The 16,334-nt window shown below is 40.2% G+C and overlaps 1 protein-coding gene across 16 annotated transcripts in view; it reads right to left on the minus strand.

Annotated features, from left to right (window-relative positions):
• Positions 1-16,334, minus strand: part of UNC79 (unc-79 homolog, NALCN channel complex subunit) — a 261,471-nt gene that overhangs the window by 146,302 nt on the left and 98,835 nt on the right. For all 16 annotated transcript variants that reach the window (XM_074393444.1, XM_074393429.1, XM_074393440.1 and 13 more), the window contains 4 exons: positions 15,463-15,491; positions 9,976-10,205; positions 7,300-7,471; positions 5,406-5,636 (listed from right to left, as the gene is read on the minus strand). In XM_074393444.1, coding sequence (XP_074249545.1) covers positions 5,406-5,636; positions 7,300-7,471; positions 9,976-10,205; positions 15,463-15,491 — 662 coding nt within the window. The remainder of the gene's footprint in view (positions 1-5,405; positions 5,637-7,299; positions 7,472-9,975; positions 10,206-15,462; positions 15,492-16,334) is intronic.

Consider the following 16,334-nt stretch of genomic DNA (forward strand, 5'->3'; position numbering starts at 1 on the left):
TACTTTTGAAATCTCTTAGTGTCATATGGGTTAAATAAATAACTAAGAATTGTTTCGCAGTGGCCTGTAATATTGGTTAATCAAGTACTCAAATCTTTTGGCATATCTGATAACTTTTGATATTTTGCCTTTCCAAAGCCAAATCCTAAATGAAATCTTGGTCTTGAACTGACTGAAATTTCCCAGAGGGACCCTTGAAAATCTCAAAAGATTTGTTCTTACCTGTAAAAAGATACACTAAACTAATTAGGTTTATTTGATATGTTGAATTCTATGGAAAGCGTTGTCAAATAAAAAGAGATGTTTAACTGTCCTTAGGTTACATTTGTATAGGTAAATGTTATGAATATAAATATTTCGGGAATTATATAAAGTTCCTAGAAATTTGTCAATGCCCTTGCTGGCATGATACATCTTTATGCTTCTTTGTCTGATAGTAGACAATCATGGCAAAATATTATCCGTTATTTTAGTTATTATTTTAATGTTGCATACCACAGAAACAACGTAACTGCCTTGTCAACTGTATCACAGTGAACTTTCAGCAGATCTTTAATGATGACTACTTTAAGCCTTTTGTCATTCAGACAGTAATTGTTATCTGATGTTTTTCTGAAACTCTTGCAATCAGCTACTAGCAAGAATGCTTATCTTCAACATAAACAGATTGTCTCTGAGATCATGGAAAGGACTATGACAGGAACTCTGGGGTACAGACTTCCGGTGGCATTGCTTCAGGCGTCCCCAAACTATGGCCCGCAGGCCGCATGTGGCCCCTTGAGGCTATTTATCCGGCCCTCACGCTGCACTTCAGGAAGGGGCACCTCTTTCATTGGTGGTCAGTGAGAGGAGCACAGTATGTGGCAGCCCTCCAATGGTCTGAGGGACAGTGAACTGGCCCCTTGTGTAAAAAGTTTGGGGATGCCTGGCTTAAATAATGGAGATCATAACCACGGGACTGAATCAGGATTGCCAGAACTTTAGCAGAGAAGCTAATGGGTTCATTAACTGCTAACTCAATCAAGTAGAACAAGACTGAATTACATGGGACTGAATGAAAAATGATGATAATTTGTATCATTTTTTCTTTAGAACATTGCTAGTTTTTCAATCAGTGTTCTCTTTTTTGGATACAAGAAACTCCTTTCTCTTTTATCCTATGCTATCTATAACTTACAATAATTTGGTAGATTTATACCTTTGTAAACAAAAAATGAAATATATCCTTTTTCTCTCTACCTGATTCCTCCAGAATTCTGAAGCTCTTATTGAATATTTTTATTGTCATAGTATTATAGCTCTTTGCATAAGTTGAATAAGAATCTGTTCTCCTTGTAACAGGACATAATTGGGAAACTTGGTTATGAAACTGCCTTTGCAAATATTATAACAGTGAGAAAATAATGACAGTGGAGGAGATCTGATCTAGCCAACCCCCCTGTTGCCTTTAGCATTCAAGCTGCCAAGCTAGCTTTGGGAGACATTTAGCTTATAGTTTAAATGATAATAGCCCTTCCCCTGAATTCAAATGCCTTTCTAAAGAAACCACAAGGCTAGGAGGAGGAAAGGAGCCTGAATTCTGCTAAGGTGTAGACATAAACAGTTACTAGCTGTTATTCCAGAGTTCACAAGATATGTAACTTCTCCAATTATTCCTGCAGACAACATCACTATGGTAGAACTTAAGATTGGTGTTTTGAGATATCTTTTCATGTTTTTTATATGTCTGACACCCATGGCTCCAGCTGGACCTGCCAAACCCTCCTGTGGCCCCACCCATAATCGACTCAGCATAAGAAGACATCTTCAACTCCCTATGATTTCATCTCCAACACAACTATCGGCAGCAGCAGCAAGCACCCACTGCCTAGCCAACCCCACTCCTTCCCACAAATTGGCTTTGAAAAACCCCTAAGCTACAAGCTTTCGATGAGACTGATTTGAGCAATAAACAGTCTCTCGTGTGGCATGGCTGGCCTCATGTCAATTAAACTTTCTTTACTCAATGCTGTCAATTGATGTTGTTTGTGCAGTAGGCAGGAAGAACCCATCAGCCAGTTACAGTTACATTACCAAGCCTTCGTGCAATGTCATATTGAGAATTGCGTGGAATCTGATATGACTAAACAATTTTAAGAAACTAAGATTGACTTTATAGAGCCAATGTTTTCAAAGCCCTCTTGGAAAAACTGATGTGATACCAGCATTACAGAATTCTCAGCCTTACAGATGAGTAAAAAAGGTCACTTCCTAGGAAACTTAGAATAATTGGGAGACCTCAAGAAGAAAGGAATTCACCCAAATCTATAAGTATTACAGATTAAGCCTGATGACCAGTTCTTGGCTTGACTTCTAGCATCAAGACACCTCTAGAAGTCCACCCAATCTGAGTAAGATTCTTTGTAAGAGTTCTGGCAATGAAAACTTTAAAAAGCTCTAAGTGGTCAATTACCATTCTTGCTGTGCTTGTGCAAATGATCAGACTAAATTTAATGAGACTAATTTTGTAACCAAAAGTAATCTTACTTTGATTATCTTTGATCAAAAAATGCAGGTGATTGTAGAGAGAAATTTTGTTTTGATGAAAAACTATAACCCACTCTTGTGAGTGATCAGAATCCAGTCCTGTTCATCATGTTTGAAATATTTTTCACCTCTTTGTAAACTAGATCCTTCTGTCTTGCCCATTTTGCCAGTAATTAACACATCTAATTTTTCTCCTAGTCACCTGACATGGCATCACTAAGAACTAAAACCTGTCTTCCTGGATCATTATTAAGACTCTAGGTTATCTTGTTACAAAGCCCTAAAAGCTGAAATGGGACACCATGATATAAAATTCAAAGGACTCATTGCTACAACAGTTTGGTCCCCTCAGGAAGTTCACCAAACACTCACCTCTTCCCTGCTCTGCTCTGGAAAATAACCGTAACTGTAACACGGATATTCTCACTCCACCATCTAAACATGCTTCAAGCCCAACATCTAGACATCTTCTCAACTGCCTGCCCTCTGTACTCAAAACCTAGATGTATAATCTATCCCAACGATTACTCTGTGCGTTTGTTTCCTCATTCTATGCTCTTCTTCTCCTCTGCAGATCTCTTATCTCACAATTTCTAACCTAAACCTTCCCTCTTTAGCAATCAACTTAGCTTCTTTTACGTATGTTGAAACTTCAAGAGATCATAGGGGAAATGTTAACCACTGAAACCCTAGAGTTGGTATAAAGATTATTTTAAAGTGAAAACATTTAAGCTAAAGAAGATGCAAAAAGAAATCTTATTTGAACTTCCATTATCTGACTCAAGCAGAGTCTCCAGAGAAAACCCTTCTGTTATGCCCTTCCAAAGGGAGTTTCCTGTGAATTCAGCTGCTGTGGAGATAGGCCAGTTCCTGCCCAGCTCAAGTGGCATTAAAACACCCAATGGAATCTTCCATACCTTCTCACTGAAGCCCTTAAATAAACCTTCTGTTAAGTTTGGTATATACATCTTTTATCTCAGGCTATTCAGGAAGTAATTTATCACTGAGCTCTCCCACATGCACTCAGAAACTTTCTCTTCTCTCCAGTTAATCTAGTATCAGTTAATTTGCAGGCCCCAAATAATCTGCACCTAAGTTGGAATAAGAAAAGTTTTTCTCCCAACATAATCATTTGTTCTCATTTTCCAGAGGCAGGTCACATCAAACCTTCAGTATTCCAAGAGACGTAATTATAGAAAATATATCAACACAAAAAGTGTCAGAAAATGGGAAATTTCCATTAGACAAAAATTCAATTTTCTAAGTGAGTCAGTAGGTGGCACCAAAGAAGAAAGAAGTATATCTCCATAAATGCACAGATCGCTCTGAGTCCTGAGAATCCAATAAAAGTTACTCCTATAGACGGTCTGTGCTCTGTTTTATCTTTAAATGTCCTACTTTAGCACAGGTTTATACTGAAAACTGCCTCAAGATCTCCTTGAAAGGAAATTTAAAAATTGCAAATAAACATAAAACTTAGAAAATACTTGCAAAAAAATTTCACATTACTACTGCCAAAACCTGATTCTGGACATCTACGTTTCTGGGTTAGATACAAATTATATCATATTCAAAGAATATGGGCTGCTCACAACAGCTCATGCCTGTAATCCCAGCACTTTGGGAGGCTGAGGCAGAAGGACTGCTGGAGGCAAAGTCTCTGAGACCAGCCTGAGCAACATAGAGAGACGCCATCTCTACAAAAAAATTTTTTAATTAGATGGATGTGGTGATGTACGCCTGTAGTCTCTGAGTCTCTGAGGTGGGAGGATTGCTTAAGCCCAGGAGTTCAAGACTGCAGTGAGTATGACCATGCTACTGCAGTCCAGCCTGGGTGACAAAGTGAGACCCTGTCTCAAAAAATAAAAGAAAAAAAGAAACATGGAATCTTCTTAGATTTGATGCACTGAGGCAGAGGCAAGAGGATAAGCACAGAAAAATCTGTTCCATAAGTTAGAGGAATAGGTGCATTTTGTCTAATTCTGAACCTTTTTGGCATTTCAAAGGCAGGGCAGGGACTTCTACCATTCATCTGTAGATATATACATGATTAAAAAAAGAAAAAAAGACATTTCCCCTAGTTGAATGGTAATCTTTCCAAAGATTCTAAGCCAAAAGAAGACTGAACTCTAGTAACCTCACAGAAAGGCTTTGTTGTTGTTGTTGTTGTTGTTGTTGTTGTTGTTGTTGTTGTTTTGAGACAGAGTTTTGCTCTTGTTGCCCAGGCTGGAGTGCAATGGTGCAATCTCGGCTCACTGCAGCCTCCGCCTCCTGGATTCAGGTGATTCTCCTGCCTCAGCTTCCTGAGTAGCTGGGATTACAGGCATGTGCTACCACGCCTGGCTAATTTTTATTATTATTATTATTTTAAGTAGACAGGGTTTCTCCATGTTGGTCAGGTTGGTCTCGAACTCTCAACCTCAAGTGATCAACCTGCCTCGGCCTCCCAAAGTGCTGGGATTACAGGTGTGAGCCCCTGCATCTGGCCTTGTTGTTTCTTAATAATAATATTTAGCTTCCCAGCTACTCCAGAGGCTGAGGCAGGAGGATCTCTTGAGCCCAGGAGTTCAAGGCAACCAGCCTGGGCAACATAGCAATATCCTAATTTAAAAAAAAAAAATCAGCAATGTCAAGAAAGAATAGTCCCTTAAATGGTTAAAGATACCTCACAAATTCATCTTGCCATTCTTCCTCATCCCAAAACAAAATCAAAGCAGCACATCACCCAAGATATAGTTACTAAATTCATTTAGCTATATTAATTAAAATAAGGAGAGATGTTCCTCCTCTGCAGATACTGATAATACCTCCTGGCTAAGGCAGCACTTCTCCCCAAGTTCTCCTCTCCAACCAGGTGCAAGCTGTAGGCTTTCACTTACTCTGGCAAATTCCATGGGTTTAGGAAGAAGGCACATGACCATGACATCGAAGCGAACATCACATACTGTCTTCAGCCATTTGGTGACAAACTGAGGCTTCAGCTTTTCCACCAGACTTCCCACTTCATCATCCATCATATATGCAGTGGAGTGAAACCACTGAAACACCATGGCCACCAGCCGGGCCAAGCTTTCTGTAGGCGTGTTCTCACTGGGTGTGCAGAGGCTCACCTAGAAGTAGGTAGATTAGAACCTTGTTCAGCTTCCATCCATCTTTACAAAATTATTATGGGCAGATTAAAAGGCAAAAATAAGTAAAAAGATACCCCAGATAATCCATTTGAAATAGGCGGTTTCTTTTTTTTCCCTTGTTTGTACAGAATAGAAACAGGTGAAATCAGCAGTTTTAAAAATGGGGATTGCTTATCCGGAAACTGTGTTCCTTTCTACAGGGAGAGATGGATTGCAGCAATGGTTTTCCCTCAAGAGTTCATCTTCTAAGTAAGCATTTTCTCCTACAAGAAATCTATTACATAATCTGCACCAGATAAATGCTTCTAAAAAGTTAGGTCAACAGGCAGAGCATGCTGGCTCACACTTTGGGAGGCTGAGGTGGGTGGATCTCAAGGTCAAGAGTTCGAGACAAGCCTAGCCTGGCCAATTTGGTGAAACCCTGTCTCTACTAAAAATACAAAAATTAGCTGGGCATGGTTGTACGCGCCTGTAGTCCCAGCTACTCCGGAAGCTGAGACAGGAGAATCGCTTGAACCCGTGAGGCAGAGGTTGCAGTGAGCCAGGATCAAACCACTGCACTCCAGCCTGGCAACAAAGCAAGACTCTGTCTCAAAAAAAAAGAAAAATTAGGTCAACAAAATGATATTTCATCCATATCCTCAATGAAAATGACCTATATACATTTCAGTTCTAAAATGATCATATTTCACTAAGAATTTTGTATTAGTAATAATTTGGATTATCTGGGAATCCCCTAATTCACTATCATAAATAGACTTTTTAAAACGTCATTCATTCATTTACTATGAACTAATCTTTTATTTAGTACTATGGCAGCATCCAGGAATAAAAATAAATAAATAAAACACTGTCCATGCCTTCAAAGAGTTCACAGTAGTAGCCACTGTGTCATTAGATAATAACTTCTAGAAAGCAAGATATGTGAAATCAACAATTAAATGCCAATTTGGTAAAGACTTTTTCACAGAACTAGTGCAAGCATAATAGAGATATATCACTATAGAGACTGAATCTATGTCTCCAATGGGCAAAACAAAAGCCTGCTTCTCTGCAGAATTGGTCAATTCAGCTTGAGTGGGACTTTAGATCTGTATGTTTGACCTCTACTGAATAGATGTTGCAGTTAAATCAGTCAATAGTAATTATATTCCTTGCATTACTTTAGCTATAACTTCTCTGGTGTACAGACTTACCATAAATATACAAAAAACTCCATAGAGACTGAACTTTCAAGAAAAATTTCATCTGCATAGGTGATGGGATGTGAATTAATCTGTAAATGTTACTGAATCTAGTATTTGACAATATATACTACTAGCAGATTTCCTACTTGTACCAGTCTAGCCTCTGATACCGTTTTAACACCTGGCTGTTCATCAAAACCAACGGCTAAGAGCTGTTTAAAAAATTCCCAAGATTCTGGAATGCGATCTGGGCATTGTCAGTTTTTAAAGGCTGTCCTAGGTAAATCTAACATGCAGCTCAGGGTTCAGAGCTATCACCATAGAGAATTCAGTCCCATTGCTAAGGTTAATATTTCACTACTTATTCCTTTAAAAAAAACAAGAGAAAGTCTTCATCAATACAATTATGGAATGAGAAATAAGAAAGTAGAGAATAGTTAACTTCTTTTTCTTACTAAGAACCAGATTCCGAATTGACTGAGCAGCCTCTGGTCATGTTTGTCATCGTCCTTGTTATCAAAGTCAGCATTATCCAGGGAATGGTGGGAAGAGGAGAGGCCCAGCTGCCGCCGCCGGTTCAGCTCATATTCCCGCTGCTCAGCGTGGAACTCAGCTTCTTTCAACAAGCTGCCAAAGAGCGGTGAGATTTCAAGTCAGACTGAAAAAACACATTCTAGATCATGACCCATTTCGAGGAAGTACCTACTGAGTACTCAAGCATTCTGGATTGCTCTTCTTCAAATTGAGTACTGCTACTGAGTTACTGAGTACAGTGCATCCTGAGTTACTCTGGAATGTCTGATTTTATTTTCTCACTATTTTATACTCCATTCCCATTTCAAAAATGAACAAACTGAGACACAAAGAGGCTAGTTCCTCCTATCAATTAGAATCAAACAGAACTGATGTCATCTGACTTCTGGTTCGCCAACCATCCTACTATAAGTCAATGCTTCCTCTTTAACTATCATGAAACTGTGCAGACAGCAAATGTATGATACAAGGAAAAACCTGAGGAGCTTGTATCCAAATGGAAAATATTTAGCATCTGGTATTCAAAGACATGAAAGTGAAGCAATGAAAATTATTTTTTCCATTTGCTAAACAAGTATCAATTTTAAAAAAACAACACTTAGTGGCCAGGCATGGTAGCTCACACCTGTAATCCTAGCACTTTTGGGAGGCTGAGATGGGTGAATCACTTGAGGTCAGGAGTTTGAGACCAGCCTGACCAACATGGTGAAACCCTATCTCTACTAAAAATACCTAAATTAGCCAGGTGTGGTGGTGCACACCTGTAATCCCAGCTACTCGGGAGGCTAAGGCAGGAGAATCGCTTGAACCCAGAAGGCGGAGGTTGCAGTGAACCCAGATCGTGCCACTGCCTTCCAGCCTGGGAAACAGAGTAAGATTCCAACTCAAAAAACAAAACAAAACAAAAACACTTAGTATTGGTAAGTCTTATTTATATATGGTGTTGTAAACCCATACACATGCTTTGAAAAGCAATTTGGTAATGTATTAAGAGCCATGTAAATATTCATACCCTTTGAACCAGGGTAACTGACATCTGGTAATCTACCCTAAGAAAATAAAAAATACAAGTACAGCACTATGTACAAAAATATTTCTCAAAGAGTTACTTATAAAGGTAAAAAACTAGAAGCAGTCTAAATATGTAATGATAGAGAAAAGTAAGTTATATCTAGAGAAATATTATATATCCACTACAAATGATAAATATTGAAATTATGCAACAATGTGGATAAGAGCTAATTGTGTAATGTTATTTCAAAAAGAATTGTGGATACACTGTGATTATGGTTACAGAAATGAAACATGCATTTGAATAAAATTAGAGCATATGCAACACTGATGATGATGATAACAGTATGGTTGGGTGTTTTTTTCTTTTCAAACTTTTCATAATGTTCAATCTGACAAACATTTATTGCATTTCTACTATGTGTCAACCACTAGGATACAAGAAACAAAAGATTTGGCCTCTATCCTTTCAAACTTAAATTCTAATATTATTGCTTTAATTTAAAAAAAAAAAAAAAATCTTGCCTCCAATTGGGTACGGTGGCTCACGGCTGTAATCCCAGCACTCTGGGGAGCCGAGGCAGGCAGATTGCCTGAGGTCAGGGGTTCGAGACCAGCCTAGCTAACATGGTGAAAGCCCGTCTTTACTGAAAATACAAAAGGCGCATGCCTGTAATCCCAGCTATTCGGAAGGCTGAGGCATGAGAATCCCTTGAACCCGGAAGGCAGAGGTTGCAGTCGGTGTAGATCGCACCACTGTGCTCCAGCCCAGGCAAGAGAGAGAGGGGGAGAGAGAGAAAGAGAGGGGGAGAGAGAGAGAGAGAGAGAGAGAGAGAGAGAGAGAGAGAGAGAGACAGAGATAGAGATGATAGAAGAAAAACCCAGCAGCCTGCAGGGCCTGTCCCTGATTCCACAGGGTAGTGGTTCCTCCCAGTATGAAATTACATGGAGTTGGCAAGGCGCTGTGGCTCACGCCTGTAATCCCAGCTCTTAGGGAGGCAGAGGCAGAAGGATAGCTTGAGCCCAGGAGTTCGAGACCTGCCTGGGCAATATAGCGAGATCCCATTCTCCACAAAAAGGAAAAAAAAAAAGAAGAAGAAGAAGAAAAAGAAATTACATGAAGTTTTCTGCACCTGGTTCCTGTGCAGATAATTCGCTCTTTTAGCCTTCCCCGCCTCCTGACTGGGTAACCCTGCTGTCAGTCAAGCCAAGCCTAGTCACACCCCTCACTCTGATTGGCTCCTTCACCTAGTTCTAAAGCCCATTGCTCAATGCCGTTACTGAGCTCACCAAACCTGATAATAACGGCGTGCTATGTTTTTCTAGTCCCTACATGGGTAACTTAAGGGCAGAGACTATATTTTATTCCCTCCTGCCTCCCAAGTGCCCATCATAGTACCTCGCACATAACTGGCATCCGTAATGAATTCATGAATTAAAATAGCACCATTACCACACTGTGGGAAGGTGAGCTGCTGGGCTAAGGGCATTTGAGGTTGCATTAAATATGCACATCTCAGTGTGCGGAGATTAGCGCAAAGCTAGGTGGAGTTGTCAGAGGCAGCTACTAAGAAACTGCGTGTTACCTGATCACGGCCTCCACGGCGCAGACCAGCTCCTCTGCGCCGCATTCCCGCGTGTTGATGGGCGGAGGGGAGGTCTGATAGAGATGGGTCTCCGCGGCAGACCCTACTTCATTACTGTGATGGTTCGAGTGGCACCTCTTGCAGTACCGAACAGGCCTGTTTCCGTGACGACCACAGCACCCTGCTGAGAAGCAGGTGACAACTGCTCTTCTAACATGGGAGCTGCAGTTCTAGAAGCCAAGAAAGTGAAATCAATTAAAACTGACCGCTGAGGTAAACTTGGCTAAAAATCAGAATAAACGAAACTTCAGGGGCCACTAGAAGTGACAACACCTTCAAGGGCCACTAGTTTCTAAAGCGCAGGTTATCTCCAACCAGCTAGATTTCAGTCATAGTTAAAAAATAAAGGCGAGGAGTGTTTTCTATTCCTGTGTGTAGTAGAAATGCTCTAAATATCAGTGGAATGGCGTTGGGAAGCCCTGTGTAAAGTTACCTCGGCCATGGGGGAAGTGAAGAGGAGGACACTTTCTGGATTATTTCAAGTTAACATTCCAAGAGTTTTCAGCAGAAATGTAAAGAAAAAAATAGAACCATGGATCAGAGAGTGCAACATCACAGCACATCAGGGAATAAAAGAAATAATGTTACCTCCCAGAATAAACTATTGCAAAATTATTTTATCCACCTCAAAGAGTAGATTTCTGCTGCAGCTCCTCTGTCCCTGCCGCATTCAAGGTCAGGTAGATGCTGCATTCAAAGACAGAGATTGTGCTGTGCCAAGGGATGGCCTCAAACCAGGCTTTCCCAGGCCCACCGGCAGTCTGTGAAGACCACAGAGACCTACACAGTCAGAACCCTTTGCAGAGTCAGCGTTGACATCAGCTGCAGGAAGGGAACTGCAAACGAAGTGATGGGAATGAGAACGGGGTAGAGTATAAGACATTTCAAAGCTCAGGGGTGCCACTGTTCAAGCTGCCCTGGTGAGAAGCCGAGGAGTGAGGCAGCACCCACATGAAGCCATTGGAGAAGTGCCCCCAAGCCTATCAGAGATGCGACCACCACATACTCAACGTCTTTCAACAGTGCTTGTGAAGATGCGAACACCCCCAAGGGGGTGTTAGATTCAAGCCTTTATGAACTCAGAGCTTGTGACAGGAGGGAGATAAACAAAAGAATGAATTAATTGTTTTCACCTAGAATGTAAAGGTAAAATATTGAGCTCAGGACAGTCTTTCCAGCCAGCATAGGATTCTCAAGGTAAGAAAAAGTTTCAAGGCAAACATCAAATCCAGGGCCCTATCAGGAAAATGTGGTCTTACATGGTCTCAGTAGGAAAAAATGATGGTAAGGGCTTGAATATAAAACCCTTTGTTAAGAACTCAGAATTTAAGAGGGTACACCATAGACTCTTTTAGATAGACGAAAAAAGGGGAGGCCCTTCTAAGGATCTTAAGGGCATACCTCAGCATCCTCTTCATTCAACAGTAAGGGTTCTAAGAATCTTAAAATCATTGTTCCCAGAAGCCTCATAGGGAGTATAAGGTGTAGAAGGACTTATCCCAAAGAGGTTTCTGCGTTTGACTCACATTTAATGAAGCAGGTTTATAAATTGAGACATAAAAGCCCATTTTTAATAGAATTATACCACTGTAGATTGAAAGGGACAGAGACAGTCCAAAAAAGAAGTTTTGGGACTTCCAAACTTCTATAAGCAAAAATACAAGCTGATAAAACTACTTAGCTGTAAATGACAGGCTACTTTTTATGAGAAGGAAAAGATGGGCATCTCCTAGAGGGTGAGGCCTGGAGTCAAAGAAACCAGCTCCCAGGAAGCGGGACTGGCAACTAACTAAGGAACACGTCACATGTGCCCTGTGATCTTCAGAATTTCTAAGGACCCATGACTACCTTCCTCTCATTTCCTCACTTTGTACCTGAGTGTCTCCTGCAGTAATCCTACCCCTGTATCACTACTGCATGTTAGCTGTGCAGGTTGCAGGTAACATCTCTTTCATTTACAGGTATTCAAAGCAAGAGGAAGAATACTTAAGGAGCCAAGCCCAAAGAGCTTCATCTACCCCTGGACCTGATTTTAATGAGAAGACCTTGGACCTCCAGCCAAAAGTTTGCAAGTGGAAAGAATGGAAATCATCTGTGACCAGATGGAAACTATCTCTTCCCATCAAGAAATCAGAGATAGTTTCCCTCCCCTTGAATCTGGATGGGCTTGTGGCTGCTTCAACCAACAGAGCATGACAGAAATGATGCTTATAAAAGGACGTGCAGCTTCCACCTGTTGCCTTGAGATGTTCTCTTCAGATATTTCCTCCTCAGGATACTCCTCCCAGATCTCTGCCATAATGCCATGAGACAGTCAAGCCACAGGGAGAGACCATGTTTATGTCTTGAGTCAACGGTGCTGGCTTAGCATAGTCTTCAAGTCACCTCACCCCAAAACCCAAATGTATGATCTAGAAACCTCTAGATAATTAAAACCCTCACCTATTCAAGTCTTCCCAGATAAGGCCTCAAACACCATCAAACAGAAACAAACTATCTCCATCATTCCCTGTCCAAATCTCTGATCCACTGAGTCTATGAACATAATTAAATGTTGCTGTTTGATGTTGCTAAATTCTGAGTAATTTCTTATGGAGTATCTGGATACAATGCATATGATAATATCTGGAATACCAACTAAAAGTCAATCTGCTTTATTACCACATGCCATCAGTTCTAAACAATGTCAGCAATAAAATACGTTTCCTCCAAAATAATCTTCAGTTGATGGAAGTTCTAAATAATTGCTGGGATTCCTACTAAGTTTTCATAATATATTTGAAAGATCTCAACCCATGTGAATTTAGCTCATTCATTTCCAAAGTAAAGTAGAGAGACTTCCCTTAGATGGAGATTCAGCTGGGCATGTTTTCAAATGTTCACTCCAGCTACGTTGCTTCACTTTGAAGTTTAAACACATAGAAATAACTACAAGTGGTCTCACAATATCACATAATTGAAATAATCAAGGTCTGTCTCTTTATCTTTCTAATAACGATGTTATCATTGCTTATTTCAGTTATACTGTTCAGGGAATATGCAGTACCAAAGAGGTAGAATATAAACTGCCCAGGGCAAGATCAAACAATTCTGAACAGATGAACTTAATGGAAGTTCTCCAAATTAACGTCTATGTAAAACATAACATTGATTAAAGGATAAGCAATAAGAATGTGCTAATTTGAACCTTATTGCTACAAATAACTTTGTCATATAAAGAGAGAAGTGTTAAAAAATGATCTACCATGGGTGTCAAATATGTTAGGTATGTCCCCAGAGCCAGGACATACTGATTTAGAAAACAGAACTGTTTGAAATCCTAGTCCCTCAAGCTTATAAAAGTTTCTCAAAGTACGAATGGCCTCAGGATAAAGATCAAAGGAAGAATATGGTATATAATTCTAAGATCCTTTGTTAAGTCTTCAGAAAGTTATAAGGTGGTGCCTAATTGAGCCTCTCAGCTATAACAGAGCTTCTAATAATTTTAAGGGCACACTGAAATGCTCAAAGTATAGGAAGGACTGCCTCAAAAATAATTATAGATGTGGCTTTGGGGGCACAGGACCTCAATGAGATTCACTGAAAATCCACAAAGTTTTTAAGAAAGTCATACTGGCAGAAGCACCACTTGCTAAAACTAAGGTAAACAGACACAGTTCAAAATGAAAAGAGGTCTATGAGATCCTAACTCTTACATGCAGGAAGCAGATTGAGAAGGTTACTCAGTTGCAACATGGGCTATTCTTTATTGAAAAGAAGAGATGTCTCAGAGGGTGAAGCCAAGAGCTCAGGAGGACAATAACAGATTAGGGGACTACTCCTAGGAAGCAAAACCAGATCCTAATCAAGGCATGTGTGCTATCCCTAGAGACAGAGGAATTATTGATATGTCTGTGGCTGGAGCTGCTGTAGACCAGTGACTGCTATCTGCTTTCCCTTATTCTTTTTGAATAGAAGTCTATTGCTATTATCCTGTCCCTGTCTCAACTTTGTGCCTTGGGTGCAGAGAGGGAAGATAACTTTCCTTCTTAGTTCGCAGGTCTCTGAATCAAGAGAATCAGTCACCAAGAAGTTTAATCAGTGACATATCAGATGCACATCGCAAGATATTAGACTTTAAGCCTGAAGCTATAAATGAATATGTTTTGTGGAAGTCATATAAAGTGGTGAGCATATTTTGCATATGGAAAGAAGGTAAATAATTATGTCCAAAGGATGAACTGTGGTAGATTAAACGTGACCACAAAATTCTTGCCACTCCTTTAATAACCACAAAGATCCTATTTCTCCATGTTTTGAATCTGGGCTGGCCTTGGAACTTGCTCTGACCTATTGAATGCTACAGAAATGATGCTGTGTGACTTCTGAGAGGCCCTGAAACCTCTCTCTCTCTCTTTCAGAAGACTGCCACCTGGGAACAAGTCCAGCCCAGCCCCTGGAGAATGAGACATCATGTGGGAAGAGGGACGCCCAGACACCCCACCCATCTCATCCTTCCAGCAGTTCCAGCTGAGCCCCACCTTATTCCAGCTTACCCATCAACTGACTCCAAATACGTGAGTGAGCCTGGAGTAATTTATCAAAAGAACGGCTTGGCTCAGCTGAGCATAAGACAAATTGCCGATCCACAGAATTGTGATCAAATAACTGGGTTGCCATATGGCCCACTATGTTTTCAGATGGTTTGTTACACATCCATAGATAACTGAGACAGCCCTCCAATATACCTACTCATGATCAATATCCCAAAAAATTTAAATGACGTATGCAAGGTCCACATAGGTCAGAGGGGACAGAACTGGACAGAATCCAAGTATCTCAATAAACTAATCAAAAGTTATTTTTTATGACATCATACTGCCTTCTTTTACTCTTTTTGATTAAAAACAAGAAGAGAAGATGGAGGTGATTTAGAGAAACTATTATAAAAAAAATAAAGGAAATATTAAAGGAAGAATCTTTAGCTACATATATTGTTCAACTTACACATAAATACTTTCCATATGTAGTCAGTCTGGGTATGTTTTTCACACGTACAAATTGGACTATTTGCACTCCACTTCAAAACAATTGATATTTCTAGCATACGAGATATATCCTTAACTAAAGTTAAGTACCATAAATTGCAATATTATTGAAACCTTTTTCTAATTAGACTCCTATCCCAGAATTACCCATAGGCTTTTATTACAGATTACTGAACAAAAACATTGTGCATAAGATGGGTGAGCAAAAGCAGAAGCGGAAATAGAGACCATTTGGACGTAGCAATCTTGCATGCTAAATTATTTCCTTTCCCCCTCCACAAATACAGTGGCATGCACATACTGGGAAACCACAGTGCAGAAATGAGGCAGATGTCAATACATGAACTGACATACAAACACAATAAATCATGCCCCAACCACACAAATGGTTTGCTCTTACCTTTTTCTGACATATAGCAGATATTTCAGCTGTAAGGGGAAGGCACACAAAATATCAACAAAGAAAGCAAACCTGTCTTCTTTTTATTTAATTAATTGATTGATTTTTTGAGACAGGGTCTCACTCACTCTGTCGTCACTCAGGCTGGAGTACAATGGCCCCATCATAGCCCACCACAGCCTCTTGAACTCCTTGGCTCGAATGATCCTCCTGATTCAGTCTTCTGACCAGCTAGGACTATGGGTGCGGGCCTCCATGCCCAGCTAATTTTTTTTAGAGATGGGTCTCACTGTGTTTCTCAGGCTGTTCTTGAACTCCTGACCACAAGCGACCCTCCTGCCTTGAACTCCCTCCCACAGGGTTAGAACAGGTGTGAGCCACCATGCCAGGTCTAGAGCCCATTTTTAATAAGGGTGGCCACAAAGGGGAAGTTTTGTAAATCTCAACCTCTGGACTTGGCCCAAACAGCTTATTGCTTGTCTCATAAATTACCACCTACTTTTATTGGCTTCAAGTTTCCTCAGAAAGCCTGAAATAGATTTTTTTTTCAGCTAGCGGGGTTAAAAACACCTGCATGCTGCTACCCTTACAAGTAATTTAATCTTTTCAGACATGACTTAGAAACCAAATCTTGCTAAAGTCAAAAACTTTAATCTTATTTCCACATTTTACAGAGGACAAAATTGAGAACCACTGTGGTTAGATAAATTCTTCAAGGTCACACAGGCTATCAATGGTAGGGGCAGACCTTGAGGTAAAGTCCCCAGATTCCCCTTTTACTGTTCTTTCCATTATACTATGACACCGGATTGATGTGATATATTTTCAGCATCACCATGGGATTTTTTGCAATATCAAAACTGTAGAAAAAA

This window comes from Saimiri boliviensis, chromosome 2, assembly GCF_048565385.1.
Source record: "Saimiri boliviensis isolate mSaiBol1 chromosome 2, mSaiBol1.pri, whole genome shotgun sequence".
NCBI classification, from domain to species: Eukaryota; Metazoa; Chordata; class Mammalia; order Primates; family Cebidae; genus Saimiri; species Saimiri boliviensis.